This window comes from Alosa pseudoharengus, unplaced genomic scaffold (assembly GCF_046254945.1).
Source record: "Alosa pseudoharengus isolate Yale_2024_CS ecotype anadromous, Long Island Sound unplaced genomic scaffold, YU_APseudo_1.1 YU_APseudo_1.1_scf_2, whole genome shotgun sequence".
In the NCBI taxonomy this organism is placed as follows: Eukaryota; Metazoa; Chordata; class Actinopteri; order Clupeiformes; family Clupeidae; genus Alosa; species Alosa pseudoharengus.
The window spans coordinates 11,796,500-11,814,232 of record NW_027468663.1 but is presented as its reverse complement, the minus strand read 5'-3'; the positions used below and the strand labels follow the sequence as shown (position 1 = coordinate 11,814,232).

The 17,733-nt window shown below is 42.3% G+C and overlaps 3 protein-coding genes across 4 annotated transcripts; all 3 read right to left on the bottom strand.

Moving 5' to 3' along the window:
* Positions 1-2,725: 2,725 nt before the first annotated feature.
* Positions 2,726-8,497, bottom strand: homeza (homeobox and leucine zipper encoding a). 2 transcript variants are annotated; one of them, XM_076293753.1, is made up of 3 exons: positions 8,090-8,497; positions 6,669-6,772; positions 2,726-6,266 (listed from the first exon to the last, which is right to left on the bottom strand). In XM_076293753.1, the coding sequence occupies exon 3, from the start codon at positions 6,227-6,229 to the stop codon at positions 4,175-4,177; it is 2,055 nt and encodes a 684-aa protein (XP_076149868.1). In that variant the 5' UTR covers positions 6,230-6,266; positions 6,669-6,772; positions 8,090-8,497; the 3' UTR covers positions 2,726-4,174. The 2 variants fall into 2 exon arrangements, with proteins under 2 accessions (XP_076149868.1, XP_076149869.1); XM_076293754.1 differs by lacking the exon at positions 8,090-8,497 and adding an exon at positions 7,863-8,056.
* Positions 8,498-8,773: 276 nt separating this feature from the next.
* Positions 8,774-14,114, bottom strand: dhrs1 (dehydrogenase/reductase (SDR family) member 1). The gene is made up of 9 exons (XM_076293751.1): positions 13,952-14,114; positions 13,309-13,452; positions 11,657-11,800; positions 11,332-11,411; positions 10,808-10,940; positions 10,064-10,207; positions 9,893-9,962; positions 9,435-9,515; positions 8,774-9,328 (listed from the first exon to the last, which is right to left on the bottom strand). Exons 2-9 carry the CDS (start codon positions 13,450-13,452, stop codon positions 9,192-9,194), a joined length of 933 nt encoding a protein of 310 aa, XP_076149866.1. The 5' UTR covers positions 13,952-14,114; the 3' UTR covers positions 8,774-9,191.
* Positions 14,115-14,258: 144 nt separating this feature from the next.
* LOC143133845 (E3 ubiquitin/ISG15 ligase TRIM25-like) lies at positions 14,259-17,234 on the bottom strand. Its single transcript, XM_076293750.1, has 6 exons — positions 16,618-17,234; positions 16,140-16,235; positions 15,581-15,814; positions 15,267-15,426; positions 15,122-15,175; positions 14,259-14,948 (listed from the first exon to the last, which is right to left on the bottom strand). The coding sequence occupies exons 1-6, from the start codon at positions 17,209-17,211 to the stop codon at positions 14,374-14,376; spliced, it is 1,713 nt and encodes a 570-aa protein (XP_076149865.1). The 5' UTR covers positions 17,212-17,234; the 3' UTR covers positions 14,259-14,373.
* Between the last annotated feature and the right edge of the window lie 499 nt (positions 17,235-17,733).

The following is a 17,733-nucleotide window of genomic DNA, read 5'->3' as shown; positions in this document are numbered from 1 at the left end:
TCTCCGGCGGAGGTGACTCTTGGAACCCCATATTTGGACCCCCAAATGACCATGTGGGCACTTGATGATCCTAATGGGGATTTATACCAGATAAAGATACATATTTGTTCTTTCTTTTAATGAAATAACATTTTTGACTATGAAGCTCCATAATATGAATTTTATTCTTCATAATGCACCATTTTGGACATTGTTTCCAGAAGTCTGGAATGTAGATCAGGGAGAATTTAGTGATGATAAAGCATGAAAATAGTGGAAATAACTTAGTATTATGCTCAGTGACAATTAAATACTGAGACTGTCACAGATTAACCCCTTATCCCCCATGAAAGAGACCCGCCATCAAACTTTTAAAGAACTAAATAACAAGAATGTTACATAGTGTAAGAACTAAATAACAAGAATGTTACATAGTGTAAGAACTAAATAACAAGAATGTTACATAGTGTAAGAATGTTAAATAGTGTAAGAACTAAATAACAAGAATGTTACATAGTGTAAGAGTTTTTCCTTGCCGCTGTCACTCTCCAAAGAAAATTGAATTGAAAATTGAATTGAATAGTGTCTTTAACTATTATCCAAGAAATTGTGGAAGCAGTGGCATAATTTTGTCATGGTCCTTTTGGTGAAGTTTGTATGGGCGAGCACTGCGTCCATAGATGTCTGGCACACTGACTGATATGTTGGAATGGCACCCAACAGGGGATCTGTCTTTGGTCCGATGGTCATGTGAGGATGTTGTTGACACACTTCATTCACTTCACACAACATTCCAGACTTCTGGAAACAATGTCGAAAATGGTGCATTATGAAGAATAAAATTCATATTATGGAGCTTCATAGTCAAAAATGTTATTTCATTAAAAGAAAGAACAAATATGTATCTTTATCTGGTATAAATCCCATTAGGATCATCAAGTGCCCACATGGTCATTTGGGGGTCCAAATATGGGGTTCCAAAAGAGTCACCTCCGCCGGAGAGGGTTTTTGGACCCCCATAAAACCCCCGCCAGTGGTACCATACCCTTCAAATTCATTTTTGCAAGAGCAAGGTTCCCACACATAACAAATAATCCTGTTTAGAATAAATATGATCATTAATTGTGGTGCTAAGGCCACCCAAAAAGTGAAAAATCACACATGCCGTCAACATGTTTTAGGACTTTGGTGACCCACCTCTCACCCAAACAGTAAGGAATGTTGATTCTGCCTCCAGAATTGTGTAGTACAATGAACTACCACACCAGTTTCCAGCCTTCTACCACTATTAGAACAGACGTAATGGGCTTCCAAAAATGGCAAAAGATGAAATGTGAAATTCCAATGTGTCAATTACGGCCGTGGCACCCGAAATTCAAATGGACGCCACGGGCAAACTGTTTGAGATATTGACCTGAAACTTCAGATTCCCTCGTTTGGTAACATAAGGCATATTTTCACTAACCTGACCCTAGCCAGATGAATTTCGTTCCGCTTAGCTCCGCCTAGTTTCACTCACATCCATCTGGGACCTCTTCCATTGAAAGTGATTTCTGCAACCGATTTTATGGTACAGCCAATCAGGACGCAGGGCGGGAGTTTCATAGATGTGACATAGCGTAGAAGCGACTGTGAGACTGTTATTGAGTTGGCTTCGATGTGAGTGGTTGAAGTAGCACGTCAATAGATGACGGACAAGTGGCTTATTCAATCATATGCAAGCATTTTTTGATTAGGCCCAGCCTTCTGAAGCAACACTTCAATGGATAGGTTCCAGATGGATGAGTGGAGCTAGGCGGAGCGAAATTCATCTGGCTAGGGTCAGGTTATATTTTCACCGCTTTTCAGCAAAATCTGAGAGGTACCATGTACATGATACCCCGATTTTGTCTGTTTTCACTTGGAATGACCCAGACGCTAACGTGTTTGTACATATGCCCCAGACTGGCTTGACAGCAAATGAGGCTATGACCTTGTCTGAAAAATAAACAGATTCAACAACTCTGTCTTGACAAATCCTGACCTGATTGGTAGGTTCAATGACCATAAAATACACACACAACATGATTCAAAAAGTTAACCCACTGGAACTAACCAATGCTAGGGATTCCACCGCAGAGTTACCTGTATGGCCGACACGTTTTGGCTTCTGTTCTTCAGAAGAGAAGTGCATGTTTTCCTAAATCTGAGGAGAGCTCTACAATAAATGCAGAGTCTGTCTACTATTAACAAACTCAACCTCCTTTAGCATTACTATTACAAAGTCATCTGAGTTTCCTATCTAGAGCCAAGGCCTTGCTGACAGTCACCTAAATAACTGGTAAGTATTACAAGAAGTCCTCTGAGCATTACTGATAGTACTTGTCAACCCAAGTTAGGATTTCTGAGAGAGAAGGAATGACTATCAATCTTGTTCTCCTCAAGAACAATTCATTTTGTGCTGTCCCTGATTACAGAGGTGGTACTAGATTCTAGACTCATGCTTAACAGCTTATTGTGATGTAAAAGTTTTCTCATATGGTGTTGCCCTTTTAAGCAGCTGGCCCACATGTATAACCAGAAAGGAAATACTAATACGGGGTCTTTTCACATCAGTGCTTAAAATATGTAAACAGACTAAACATGTCTGTTTATGACTACTTCAATAAATGTATTTAATAATGACAATTTAATAAAATATAAATATATTGGTTCTATATTCAGTATTCATTGTATGGTAAACATAAAACATAACAGACCAAATACAGACAGTGCATTCAGTCCAGTTTATTACACCAAAGAGCAACATTAGATTCATCTACTACAAAGAAAAAAAATACCTCAGTGAGGTTCATTTGACAGCAGATTCTACAAATGCTCAGCACATCACTTCAATTTGCCATCCTCATGAACTAAGATTACCACATTTCTAGTAATTGTTTACTTGAATTAACCTCAAAAATGTATGGTATTGTAAGAAAGAACCAAACAATATTGAAATATTGATCTGCAACTTGGGTGAGAAATTTTAAAAGTGAATCACTAAGCACTGAATTGATGTGTTTATCATGTAATAGACTCTAATAGACACAAAACTATATACAATAAATAACCATCAGGCCTAAAGTTCAGTGGAATGCAATTAACCCCTAGGATGATATTCAAGAAATATACAGTATTAATTAAAGCAGCACTAAAATGGAAAATGAACCAAAAACATTTTTGTCAAGGTCAAAGTGAATACCATGGTCAGCTCTAAATATGCATTTACTTTGTAACTTTGCAACCACTAGTATCAAAAGTTCCAGGTGTTTTCAGGGTTCTAAGAATTCACAGTAATTGATCAATTGATCACATGACAGGAAGGGAAGACTTCAATTCTGAGGCGTTTTCTGTGATCCAAAAAGTTATATTTCTCGTAACGCAGACTCATACGTAAGGCACACATTTATTTTTGCAGCTTAAATTCAAAGGGTATTTCATAGAAGAAAGAGTGCTTTGCACCTTTTTAGGGGTAGAAACAAGAACTTTCAGGGGGAAACAACAACTATTAAAATAAGTAAAATAACAAAATATATTTTGATCTAAAGTTTGTCCATATAATCATCAGGGCTTGCACTAATCACTTCAAGTGCAAAATGTCTTCATAGGACTAGATGATTAATGGGACTGAATTGCTTGTCTTAGGAGTTGAAAGGAATGAGATCACACAAAGGTAAAAGTCCAAACTATCTCAGTCCTGCTATCTACAGAACTAATATACAGTACCTGGGTAGGACCAACCAATGTGTTTAACACTCTAAATGTAGACTATATTAAGTTAATAGTAAACTGTAACAATTATTTCGGTCTAGCTCTAAAACAACAATAATACATACAACCAAAGAGTTACACAAATGTGTCAGGTAAAAGAAAACAGTGCACAGCAGATAATTTTGCCCATTCCTGACAGCACTGGCTTATTGTTTCAACCAGTTCAAAATAAGTAATGGACATATACAGCACTCATTCATTCTATATTCAATGAATCTTTTACTTGGAAGACCTAGAGGGCCACAGCAGCTTAGTACAGTAAAATTAATGCAGTATTGTCCAAAAGCTCAAAATGCATTTGCCTGACAAGCCCCTATCCCTGCATTGCTGGAGAAGAACAGACAGCCAAAAGAAAGAAGAAAAAAAATCAACCTGAACAGTTGGGCGGCCAAGGCCTGTATGGTCAGTCAGTAACACTGAGTTCAGAGGGCTTTGACTCTTGGTCCTGGGATGCAAACCAGTCACGCACCTGCTGGTAGCTCATCTTTGACTTCCGGCAGAGAGCATCCAGATCTTTCTCCTGCAGCACTCCTGTCTGCTGGTAATACAGCTCGAGTGGTTTGATATCGGGAGAATCCGCTGCTGTTGCTGCTGCTGCCGATGCTTTGGTGGTGCTACCTCCTTGAGACTTGCGCTTGCGGCTACCGCCACCCCGAGAGCCCCCACAGCCATTGGTACCCGCTCCTCCTCCATTTTGCTGCAGTGCGATTTCTGCCAGTATCTGTTCTCGGAGGCCCTTTACCCACCGCAGCTGCCCGTTTTTCACGGCGTAGCGGGTGTCGCCAAACCACTGGATGACATCGGCACGAGGCAGGCCGGTGAGTTCGACCAGCTGGGTGTAGTCTTCGCTCGTGGGCCACTGACAAGACAGGAAATGCTGCTTTAGCACATCTAGCTGCTCTTTTGTCTTGCGAGGACGGCCAGCTGCTGTGAGCTGAGGGGAGGAGGAAGGGCTGGAGGCAACTGGAGGGTTCACTTTGGCTGAGGATGTCACCTTTTGAGAAGGCGGGCCGCTGGTTGAAGACCGTTTGTGAGGTAATGCCGCAGAGGCTGGCGGAGGGGTGGCGGAGGGAGACGGGGACGAGGCATTGGTTGGCAGCGCTGTGGGCGCCTCTGGCTCAGAGGGCTCCCTGATCAACTTTAGGGGTTGGTCCTGGTCCCTTGGCACTTCCTCCTTGGCTTTCGGCTCCATGGGTTCGTCCTTCGGTATGCCAGCTGGCGGCTCATCTGCCGAATCTTCACTCTCTCCCTTCGTTATGGTGCCTTCACCAAAAGCCTCCAGGCGATTGGACAAGAAGTTCTTAAAGAAATCACTTTCCCTCGCACCATTACGGACCACCTTCCCACGAGGTAGCGCCTTAGGGTTGATCCCATTCGCCTGGTCTCGCGGCTTGTGGGCCACTAGCGGTAGGGGCTGGAGCTGCTGAGATTCTGTCGGGGTGGCCGGCTGAGTGTCACCCTGACCTCCCTTAGGGGGCGAGGTAATGCCTGGTCCTGCACGGCCGTTCCTGAGCTGGTACCGGCTGTCACTGAACCACTTGCGGATATCGTTGCGGCTCAGCCCCGTCTCCTCTTGCAGGCGCCGCAGTTCTGCCTCATTGGGCCAGTTCTCTTGCAGGAAGCTGCTGCGGAGCAAGGCCAGTTGTGCTTTGGACTTCTTGTAGCGACCCTGCCTCTGTTGCTGAAGGCTGAGAGGAGACTCCGGGGGACCCGGAGAAGTGGCTGTGATGGCAGGTGTGTCCACTGGGTGGCGGTAATAATACGAGTCCTGTGGGGGTGGAAGGGAGGAGCGGAATTTTGGCACACTGGGAGGGTTTGGGGACTCTGGTTGATCATACCTGACTCTTTTTGCTGGGTTCTTCTGAGGAGAGCAATGGGTTGTAAATCCCTTCCTTATGTCCTTGTCCTCCTCAGTCTTCCCCTCATCCTCACACTTGCCGATGCGCTCTGGTCCTGCCAGCTTGCGCCGCGTCTCCTCTATCTCCTCGGAGGTCCAGCTGATGCCATACTTGATACGCTGCACCATGAACCAGACTTTAACCTTGTCTAGTGGCAGAGCACAGAGGCAAGCCAGCGTGCTGAGTTCTCGTGACGTAGGATATGGGAACACATTGAACGCTTGAACCAGCTCTGGGACAGTGTCCAGCTCTCGAGTTTGGTCGGACTGTGTCCACACCAGTTTGAGTCCCTCTGACACCAGAGGGAGGCAAACCACAGAGTTGTGGTTGGTGCTAAAGCTGACGACACCGCCACTGTCACCCCCATTGTGTTCTGCCACGGTGTGATCAGAGGGCGACCGGAGCTTGCCATTTGTGTTGTGATAATGGGAGGCTTTCAGCGGTCGAGGGCTGGTGTGCTTGCCGTCTCGCTCTTTGTTTGACAAGGATCCCTTGAGAGACTTTGCCTTCATGTTCCCATCCAGTCCAGTTTGTTTGTCAAAGTCGCCGTGTGTCTCCATCGGTGACGTGCCACCGTCTTCTCTTTTGTTTGTATTCCTAGGGGTGGAAGAAAGAAAGAAAGTAAGGAAAAAAATTGTAGCAGAACATGTGATTGTAAAATAACCTCAACATATGACCAGCAATGGATTTTTTTTCTTCATGTTGTGAGAGTGACACAGATGTTTGGCTGAGTATAAAACGTCATTGTCACGCTGCCACATCCTTTGATGAGGAAGTCTCGCAGCCAACTTCTCACTTGAAATTTTACAGATCTAACAGCTGTGTCCCCTCCCCCTCGCCTCCTGACCATCCCACCATGAAACCGCTTGTAACCCTCTCTCTATGCTTCCCACCCCTCCCCCACTTTCACCAGACTATGGGGGACAGACTTTATTGGGTACAGGGTGGATGGGGTAGAGTTGGGTGGGGGTCCCTTTGCTTGCCCCCGTCTTTGCTCACCCCTTTCCCAGGGCCTGTTTTGTCTCCCTTTCTCAGTCCACACTCGGCAAACGGTTCAGCATAACCTCTAGGGGGAGGAGGTGTGGTGCTTTTGGTCTTCCAGTCTGAATTCAAAAAGAGAAAGGGTTTTAAAACACAAACAGATCAATAGTTGGCTGTCTAAATATCTTGTCAACAGCTACAGGCAGATATGTGATGAACTCCTATTAAGGAGTTGCTCCTATTCATCAAAAGTAACTTGATCACTAGCAACCTACTTTAGTGTTTAACATCACACTATTTTGGCCGTTTGGAAAGCTAGAAGACCCCAACTTATTTTTGATACAAGTCTAGGCCTACATTATTTAGACAGAAGAAGCTCAACGAGACTGTGTCCTTTGCCACCTGGACTCTAAAATATTGTTATAACACAAGCAAGTCAACTCTTCTTGGCTAGTTGACCTACTAACAAGCTGTAGGCCTACATGAATTGAAAATGGCCAAAATGTCCTGTGTAACGACATCAACACATACATCTCATTATTCATTCATACACCTGCTACATTCATTCATATTCAACGAATTAACTCGCATGACAAACAGAAAGCGCAAACTCTCTTGTATGGATGAGGAGTTAACGTTAACCCCTAACTTAGTCTAACCTGTAACTGCATCCCTCCATTAAAAAGGGAAGTTAATCAATAAAATAATTTTACTGAGATAAGCTTACAGTTGAACAATATTCAAGGAGTGAAACAAACCAAGTGCTGTTGGTCTACAATTTAAGTAAAGCTTTGACCACGTTCACTGCAAGCGTGTCATATATTTTACATCAATTCGATTTGTTTACGCTTTCTAGCCAGCCATTAACTTAAACCAGAATTCTGCCAAAGACATGCGCGTTTTCTTCACTTTAGTAATCTTTTCGCGACTTGGTCCGGTGTTTAAACAATGAATGACAACAACAATGGCAAACGTCACTTGATAATGGCATCTGGGATTCGTAAAACATATCACTGCATTTGAGGCAGGTGTAACTGTTTTCCATGATTTTAATTCAAATTGAGATAGCCAGCCAACGATAGTTTAGTTTCACGCTGCTCTAAAGCTAGCTAATAACAGCGCATTGCTAAGCTAAGCTTTAGAAGTTTGACGCAGTTGGCAAATGAGGTTGTGTTAACAAATTGTATCCAAGCTAATTAAAATTAACTTTACCGTCCGTCTGGGTCGAACATTTCTAAACGCTTTCCTGAGAGAGCACTTAACTTCGTGTGTATCCAACAAAGACAGTGGCACCCTTTTAAATGTCTATGACAATACATCCCATCGATCTCGCAAACTTGGTCTTTGTGGCGTAGTAACTAGTGCCTATGGTCCGAAACGGCACAGGCGCAGTGCCACAGACACGCTTCAGTACCACCTACAAAAAAAAACGAACTTACCTCAAAATAAATCAGCCTTTTCGCTCTGTAAAGTCCTAACAGTGTGGACTATTCTTCGTCTCCGTAATCCAAATAGTTAACAGTGATGAAGACAATGCTGCTGCCGCTGTCTGACCCTTGTGTCGCTTGCCCTCTTCGAACCTTTTCCCCGAGCGATTGTCTCGGACAATAATTCCAGTGTCCTCCACACCAGATAAAGATAATCTGAACAAACTTAATCTAATACTTCACTGTTCTGTGCATTTCATTGAGAGCACAGATTCGTTAAAGCTACAAACACATTTTATCTCAAGTGTGTTAATATTAACTACACGTATTGTTTAGCAGCCCTTTGGTCCGTTGCGCTTTTGTTCTGGCAATCCCAAACTGTTTTTCCCCCTGTCCGGCCAAATCGAGGCTAGGCGGAGAATCAGGAAACTCACAGCCTAGGCCCCGTATCGCCTTCAGTGACGAAGCTAAGGGTGTGTGCCAGCCCATGCTGGGCAAGACGAGGATTGGATGAACTAGGGCAGTGGCAGGAATGGCCATTCGATTTAGGACGAATCCTTTCAACTTGCGTAGTCTGTCGCCATCTTCGCCAGGTTCACCTTAAAAAAATGGTTGTGTCAAAAGCTGTCTTCGTTTATTGCTGACGACAAAATAGTGATACAACTTTTAAATCAAATAAAAAAAACAGAGCAAATGATTTTCTTAGTTTTCCCACTTTTATTTTTCGCCATTATACGAGTAGGCTACAACTGACAAAAATTGTAGGCCTAATAGGTGAATTCTGAGATCTGTAGGCTAGCCATACAGCACATTCTTATATCAAACCTAGGGTAAGCCTAGGTTTTCTGTAAAAGGCACAACTTGGAAGGTAGCCTATAGTGTTGCATTGTTATAATATCTCAAATCACGTGATAATAAAAAGTTGTTGCTGTTGAGCAAGATGATTACTTCATATTGAAAAAAACATACAAATTAGAAAACTGTGAACATGTCCTTCCATTTCACCATATGAGAATGTGCACACAACATAAAAAATGACCAAAAAGTATTAGTATTGCACTTAATAAATTCAGTCAACAATCCCAATTGTAGTTTTACACCACCATGTGTTCACTTAGAAACGTCCACTTGCTAGTGTGAGGATGAATCGAGGTACACGAAGGAATGACGGAGTGATGGAGGAGAGCCAAGACAGGTAGGGCACCTGAGTCAACGCAAACTTCAAGGATGTGTAGTCAAGTACATTGCGTCCTGAAACAGTCAGTGTTGGAGGAAAGAAAACATGCTTTAAAATAATGCTATAGCATAGGTTGCCCTAAAGCAAGGTAACTGATATTCAACATAAAATTAATATTACCATCAACATCCTTTAAGTTGTAACGTCTCGCCAGGTCACACGTCATTAGAACCTTTCCCGTGAGGGACATCAGATTTTGATCTTGATGACGAAGAGGAAAATGCATTAATACATATTGATAGATAGATAAACATTTAATTTATCCTGGGGGAAAGGTAGGCATCCAGTAACTTATGACACACACACACACACACACAGAGCTGTGAGTTTATTTTTACAAAGAAATAATCCCATTTTCTTTAGTTTTGATGACACCATATTATTCTGCTCTTAAGGTAACTGCTAATACACTGCACATATTTATATCTAATTTATCTATACTTTGTATATCACATTGCACTTTTCTGTTTTTTTTTTGCACTTATGGTTAGATGCAAACTGCATTTCGTTGTCATAGTACTCTGCACAATGACAATAAAGTTTAATCTAATCTAATCTAATCTAATTTTACACCTTACCTTTGGCCAACTCAACAATGCATCTGCCACTTAGCTCTGTAGTTTCTCCATTTGCAAACACATCTTTGAACTGTTAGAGGAAAAGAAAACAAATATTAAAGATTCTGCAACTGGACTTTAATGCTTGGCCTTCCACATAACACATTGGGAGTTAATGGCCACCTGCCTTACCTTTGGGTCAACCACGAGAGGTTGATCTTTCTCGAGTACCATCTTAGAGATCAGTTCAGTCTGCACTGCGCCTGGCCACAGACTCACGGACGCCACTCCTCTGCTCTTAAGCTCCACTGCAGTGTCTGCCGCAAGCCTGTCACACTGTCACAAAGAAGCAGTACAAAACACAGGTGGATGAAGTCAACTCAAAGTGCAGGCTGTCTGTCTAACAGCCATTTCACCCCTGATAATTGCAATATACAGCAAAACGTGGCAGGGTGTCAATTTATTTTCATCAAATCACTTTCTCCCAGATACTTATGATGCACATTGGAGAATACACCATATACTGTACATACATACAAATACATTACACACACACACACACACACACACACACACACACACACACGTTGTATTGCTCCAAGCCCAGTTTTTGCACAGTGAATATGGATCAGGCTCCTTCAAGATAAGACAGACATACTTTTTGCTGCATGCATACAGATAGCAGATTAGCAAGCAATCAGACAGCAAATTTATTCTGAGAAGGAAAAATAAATCCTCATAAATAAATATTTTTTTGACAAAAAACAAAAATTTAATTCCCATCACGGTTAGATTTTTCATCATTGTTTACATTGTGAAAAGATGAATTTTAGATATCTTCTTCCTCATCTTTAACTGGGGTGCTAATAAATGTAGAGGGCGCTGTATATGCGCTAATAATAATTTAAAAAATATATAGTAGGCAGATGGACTCACAGCAGCCTTGCCAACTCCATAGGGAACATTGAAGAGATACCGCAGTCCTCCCATGGAGGAGATCACAATGATTAGGCCCTTTCCCTGGGCCACCATCAGTCTGGCAGCATAGACAGAGCAAAAGTAGTGGCCTCTGCAGAGTTTAAGAATAAGTATTGACTACTTCAGAAAGAAAGAGAGAGGATGCACTATGGTCTTTAATAAGGTCAGTAAAGTAAGATTCCTTCGTGTGGCCATAATGGATCACATTATCAAAAAGCAGGAGATGATGTCTCACAACAGAGTTGATTTGTAGTATTGAGAGGTACCATCTCCTCATATGACCATAGTGAATCACATTATCTAGAGGTGATGATGTCTCACAACAGAGTTGATTTGTAGTATTGAGAGGTACCATCTCTTCATATGACCATAGTGAATCACATTATCTAGAGGTAATGTTGTTAAACAATAAAGGTCATTTTGTAGTATTAAGGGGTGCCATTTACTGTCATCATATTATTATTGTTGACTAAATACAATACCTCAGTCCTGTGTTGTTAATTGTATCCCATATGGATGGATCAGTTTCCCAGAATTTCTTTCCCATGTTGTCAAATAACACCTGTAATATGAATCACTCTTGAAACCATTGAACAAACAGTTACCAATAGTTACTACTGTATACTGAACATGCCAATGCACTGTATTAATATTATCCAAAGTAGTCACACTTTAATTATTTATTTTTTTAGCAGATTGGGTAAAAGTGTCTTACATTTGGTATATGGAGGTCCCCTAAGCCTAAAGGTCACTTTGGGTAGAAGTGTCTCACATTTGATATATGGAGGCCCCTCCAGTGTCTCTTACCTGTACTCCAGCATAAGCGTTGTTTACCAACATGTCCAATCTGCCATTTTGCTCCTCTTTTATTCTTTCAAAGAGTGCCTCAATGTCACCCTCTTTTGAGGAATCACATATCACTGGTATACAATTGCCTCCTCTTTCTTTGACCTGTGAAATTGTAGAGTAGCCAAGTCAGTGTTTCTCAACCAGGGTGCCACGACACCCTGTGGTGCCGTCCGGCATCCTCAAGGGTGCCGCAGAAACGTGGCTGACACTAGGCTAATAAAATGAAATTGAAATGAATTATGGTTATGGTTATGGTTATGGTTATGGATTTAGCAGACGCCTTTGTCCAAAGCGAATTAATGCATAATTTTGGAATCTTTCTTCTAGCTTTATCACGCAGTTAAGTAAGTGGAGGCCACATCAGAGAAAATAGTTCAGATTACTTTTTCTAACGTTGAAGCTGCAATCATGGTTTGGAACATAGCCTGTATGACATCTACAAATATTTACAGGCAGCGCTGGATAGTGGATTAGTTGTCATAGCGTTGTGTCGCTGTTAATTAGCCAGCAACATGGACAGGTTTTTGAAAAGAAAAGCTCCAGAGTCTTAACATCATCTTCTTCATCGTGTGGTCATTCAGTGAAGGAGGTAGAGACCTAGCAAGACTAAGAAACGACAGTATGATGACAATTACCTCACGTTCGGATTCATCTTCCAGGGTTGGGTAGTATCGCGTTACAAGTAGCCTAATGCACATGAGTAAAAAAAGTATTTTTTTCGAGGAACGACAACTTTCCATATCCCTTTTTCAAAACTGTACTTCTACTTTCACTCAAGTACTTTTTTGAGCAAGTAATATACTCTTTACTCTGCTACATTTTCAATTGCCTTTCGTTACGAGTAGGCCTACAAGTTTATTATCGGAGGAGAAAGTATCTTGAGGGAGAAAAGTGCACCCCTCCCTCGGTGCACAACGGTGTGGGAGAAAAGAAACAGGGCTTCAGAATGCATCGTTACGTTGCCCCGCGATTATAAAAGTAATGACTGGCCTGACCATGTTGTAGCAGCCTACTACACTACTACTACTCTATATATGAGAGCTGTGGACCAGGAGTTCTATGTGTGTCAGTCATCCATTCCTGCAAGAATAGAGCGGTTGTGTGCATCGTCTCAGGCCCAAGTCTCTCACTGAGTAAGTCACACTCTTGTGTGTGTGTGTGTGTGTGTGTGTGTGTGTGTGTGTGTGTGTGTGTGTGTGTGTATGTGTGTGTGTGTGCGTGCGTGAGTTGTAGTATGTTACATGCGTTATGCATTTGTTAGTCTTCAGAGACAGTGTGTGTGTTCTAATGATAATCTACATTGAAAAAAAAAAGGTGGAGAAACACTGGCCTAAGTAAAGGTAGCCTACCGTCATCTGTACCTAAGTGTCTCGAAAAAAAAAAGGTGGAGAAACACTGGCCTAAGTAAAGGTAGCCTACCGTCATCTGTACCTAAGTGTCTCGAAACATGACTCAATTTCACTATCCATTTTTAGTTATTCAATATGCCTAACATGATAAATGTTAAATAACTTTATTGTATAAAGGACAATTAAAGCACACAGATCTGCTCATGGCCTCTGTACTCTGTAGGTGTACTATGCAACATGGAGTCTGGCCATGCCCCTCACCTCAGCTGCAGTGTGCTTCAAGGTGTTCTCCTGGCGACCAGTGATATACACTGTGGCTCCAGCTTCTGATAACTGCAAAGCGATACCTCTACCGATACCCCTTGAGGCTCCCGTTACCAAACAAATCCACCCAGACAGCGCCATCTAGTGGATGGGAAAATACTGTGTGAGGCAGAAATGGACTAATCTGAATTAAACAGCGCCAACATGGGGAAGCGCGAGCCAATCGAATTTCGTTGCTAATTTATGTGATCGCCTTTTGAAGGCACCGTTATGCAAGTTCATTTACGTAATTTTCTAATGCACTGTAGAGTGTAGACATACCTAAATTAAACAAAGCAGGACTTCAAATTACGCTAACAACATAGGCCAACAACAAAAGCTGGGACTGACTGACTGACTTGACTGAAAACACTGAAACAAACACAAATCTAACATTGCCTGATTTGTACAAGCATGAGCGATTGAGGAATGTTTAGAAAGCCTACGTGAGTTATACACACTAACGATACTTAAATGCAGATGGTGACAACAGCATACTTACAAATTCTGCATGACATTCATTCGCCTCAATAATGCTCCTAGCCTAACTAACTAACGTTAGGCTACATTAAACAAGTAGGCTAGCCATGCAAGCTCTTACCGTCGTCAACTAGTCGATCAAATTTTAGGCTACTTCTGATTCCTCAGTAGGCTACTGTTCCAAAATGCGCAATCAGAGATGACTAAACAGAATAGCCTTGTCATTGCTTTTTGCCAGAAGACTACATAACTGTGTGGAAGTTCACCACTGATAAGCAAACACCACAGCCCGCCTCTCTACCGTAACATTTGTAATAAGGCCGCTACATTTATTGCAATGAACATTGGATTATAGGCTATCTTCAGATGAAATTGGCACTAATTCATTGTTGACTGTAAGATGCTGCGACACACACACGAACAAAACAAGTTTTCATTTGGATTTAATATCCCAGTGTCTACTACAGTCATTACATCTTTTACAAACTTTACAGTGATTTTTGTCATTTGTTCTGACCTCTGATCCCATGGCAGGTCCTTCCACTAGTGTTTGATGGAGTTGTGAAGATTATTTGTACCCATATTTAGTGGACACATTTTAACAACCGAATTGGTGCCCACAGCAAACCCAGGATATAGGACATGAGTGAAAGTTATTTTAACCGTGTGAAGCACATTCAGAGTGTCAGATACACTGAAGAAGGACAACATTCCTGCCTTGTAGTCTAGGTAAACGCCTACTCTTCCTGAGTTCACATTTGTGGGAAGAGATAGGACCGTTTCTATGTTATTGTGCCAGAATGAATGGGCTTTACTGGACAGGCTTAGTGTCCAGGACTTGTCATTGTGGCCGAGGCCACTTTCATGTCCCTTCCCTTTCCTAGTGATTTCTCTGTAGGACACTCCTATGCACAGTCCATGCCGCTCTGTCCACTCTGCCTCCCAGTAATGGCATCCTCTCATGGCCTCCTGGCAAAGCACCTGGGGTCGCATGTCAAACCTCTCAGAGTTGTCCGTGGAGAGCAGAGTCAGACTCCCACCGGTCACCTTTGTGTTACCTTCAGACAGGTACAGGCTTTTGTTGGCTGTCTTGGGGTCAAGAGTCGGCTGACAAGCCACTGTAGATGACAAAGTGAGTTACATATAATATATATATAATATGTGTTAATTCATGCTCAATACAAATGCATGAAGTGCAGTCAGTAAAACATACTGAAATGTGTTGACTATCTAATGACAATAGTGGCCTGTGCATAAAACATTATCTCAAATGGTATAAATAAATACACACCCTGTAACATCTCATCTCGGATCCATTTCCCTTCAATAAGGCGCACTTGATTAACTACACAGACAGAAAAGAGTGGAATTATAGGTTGTTGTAAAGAAAACAGACAAAATAACTGCGATTAAGCAATCAGATGTGGTGGTAGCACCTATTGTTGTGATGATCCTTAATTCCTTCCGGCATACGTCGTTTAGTTTGTCTTTCAGGTTTGCGACAGATGCTGTCACACATCCAAAAGAGGTGTATGTATTGAGAGCAATGTTGGTGTTATCCCGGAGTGTTTTGCATGCAGGGAGACGGTCAAAGCCCTGAGAGGGTGTGTTTTGCAAAACAAAACAAATTTGTGAATATCTGAGGAAAACAAACGACTGCTAATTTGTATATCAGGTGTCATATGTTATACCAAAGGAACAGTTAATACAAAGGCCACATAGAGGGTGAAATGAAATGAAAAAGTGAAACCTGCAAAAAGAAGATGTGATCCTGTGTATGCGCAAGCTTTTCCAGCTCGGAGAGTCTCATCCGTAGCTCTGCTATCTCCTGTTCTAGCTTCCTCCGGACCCCCTCGGCCTGACTCCCCACCACCATGTCCTGGTCTCGGATCATCTCCTTCACCTCAGAGCGCCCTCTCTCAAGGGCCTGGATGAGCTCTGAGAATATGCTATCTGTGTCCTCGGTTGCTGCCAGGGCAGAGTTCTGTGAGGAGAGAGTGTCCAACAAACAGGTAGCTCAGAGAGGCCTGTGGTACACTACCAAGTGAGGTTACTGACCTATCCAGCTAACTTCTGACTAACCACTTATCTCTGAAAGAATATGTAACTTTTGGAACAAAAGATGTTCTTCAGCAATTACTCCTTAAAGCAGCACTGAAGAAGATTAGCTCTCAACAATCCAAAAGTAAATAAACAAGTACCCCCCCCCCCCCCCCACACACACACACACACATACAGACTCTCATACACACTTTCATTCGATACATTTACATTTTATAGATGGGACTCAAACAAATTGGAATACATACCGTGAGTGTAATCATAGTCCTCGCCAGATCTTGCACAGAATTTTCCTTCTCTCCTATCCTTTTCAGGACTCTCTTTTGGGTCTCACAAAGCTCCTTCTGAGTAAGCACACAGGCCAAGAATACATATTAATAGTAGAAATGAACAACGGATGCACATACTTTTTCTGATTCCATGTTTCTACCACATTGTCTTACAACATTTTGGCATGTGTATTGGGCAAGAGAAAATTAACATTAAATCAATATTTGCTAGGGGTATGAATAAGTCTGTACCTGACTGTAATTACTTCTAGATGATTCAGCTAAGAGACATGCTCTCACTTGCCCAAGCATTCTTGTTATGAATGCCAGGACAAAGCAATCCTATGTTTATTACACTGTTGGAAAGCTTCATCATTTGAGCGTTGTCTGAAAAATTCCAACTTTAGGGTTAATTCTTGACTACTTGATTTATCCAGAAATAGCATTAGACACAAACCTCCCTCTCACTCCTCTCTGCCTCTGGCAAGATGCTGTCATGTCCCTTGTGGTCGTCCATCATGCACTGGTAGCAGATGCACTGTCGGTCAGTGCGACAGTAGAGCTCCAGTAACCTGTTGTGTTGGGGACAGAGCTTCTGCTGCAGCTTGCCAGTGGCGTTGACCAGCTTGTGCCTCTGGAAGGCCGAGGACAAGAGGTGAGGCTGGAGATGAAACTCACAGTAGGAGGCAAGGCACACAAGGCAGGACTTGACGGCTTTGTCCTTAGCCCCGGTGCAGGCATCACAGTCCACATCGCTCGGCTCGGCCATGCAGATGGCCAGAGGGTGAGGGCATGGAGTCTGGTTGGCCATGTTCTTAAACTTCTCCACGACCTCAGCCAGCACGGTGTTCTTTCCAAGAAGAGGCATGGTTGTGAAGCCATGTCTACACTGGGGACAGCTGTGGACTCTCTGGTTGTCGTTCCAATAGGTTTTGATACAGCCCATGCAGTAGCTGTGTCCGCACGGAATGGTGACAGGTTCGGTCAGGAGATCAAAGCATATTGGGCAAGTAAAGTGGTCCTGATCCACAGCAATGCTGGATGCTGCCATGTTCCCGCTTAAACTGAAGCCGTTATTGGAGTTAGTTTTGTTTTTCCTGAAGGGCTTTGAGTGAATCAGAAAGAATAGGAGTGGCCTATTGAATCTGGGCTAGGGTCCAACCGTCTACACAGACAGACAGAAAGTGCAAAAGGAAAGGGAAGAGAAAGAGAAACTCAACTGTTGAGGGGCAGTATTTTAATTAGATGTATTTGAAATACATATTTAATTAATTTTGCGTATTTTGTCATTGGTATTTTGCAGGATTGCAAAAAATCAAATGTAGTTTGTAACAAAATACTTTGAGGGATTGTATTTAGAGTATTTCAAATACTTAAGAAAAATCTGTAATTTTTTTTGCAAATAAGCCGAAATTTCACCACTCAGGTAAATAAACCTATAACCATGGAAATAGGCTATGCTTATCACCATTGTAAAAGATTTTGCCATATTTTCTGATGTTGGCAATGGCAATCATGTGACACACCCTGTAGACCGGGTGCTCCCTGCATTTGTTTTTTGTTTTCATTTTGT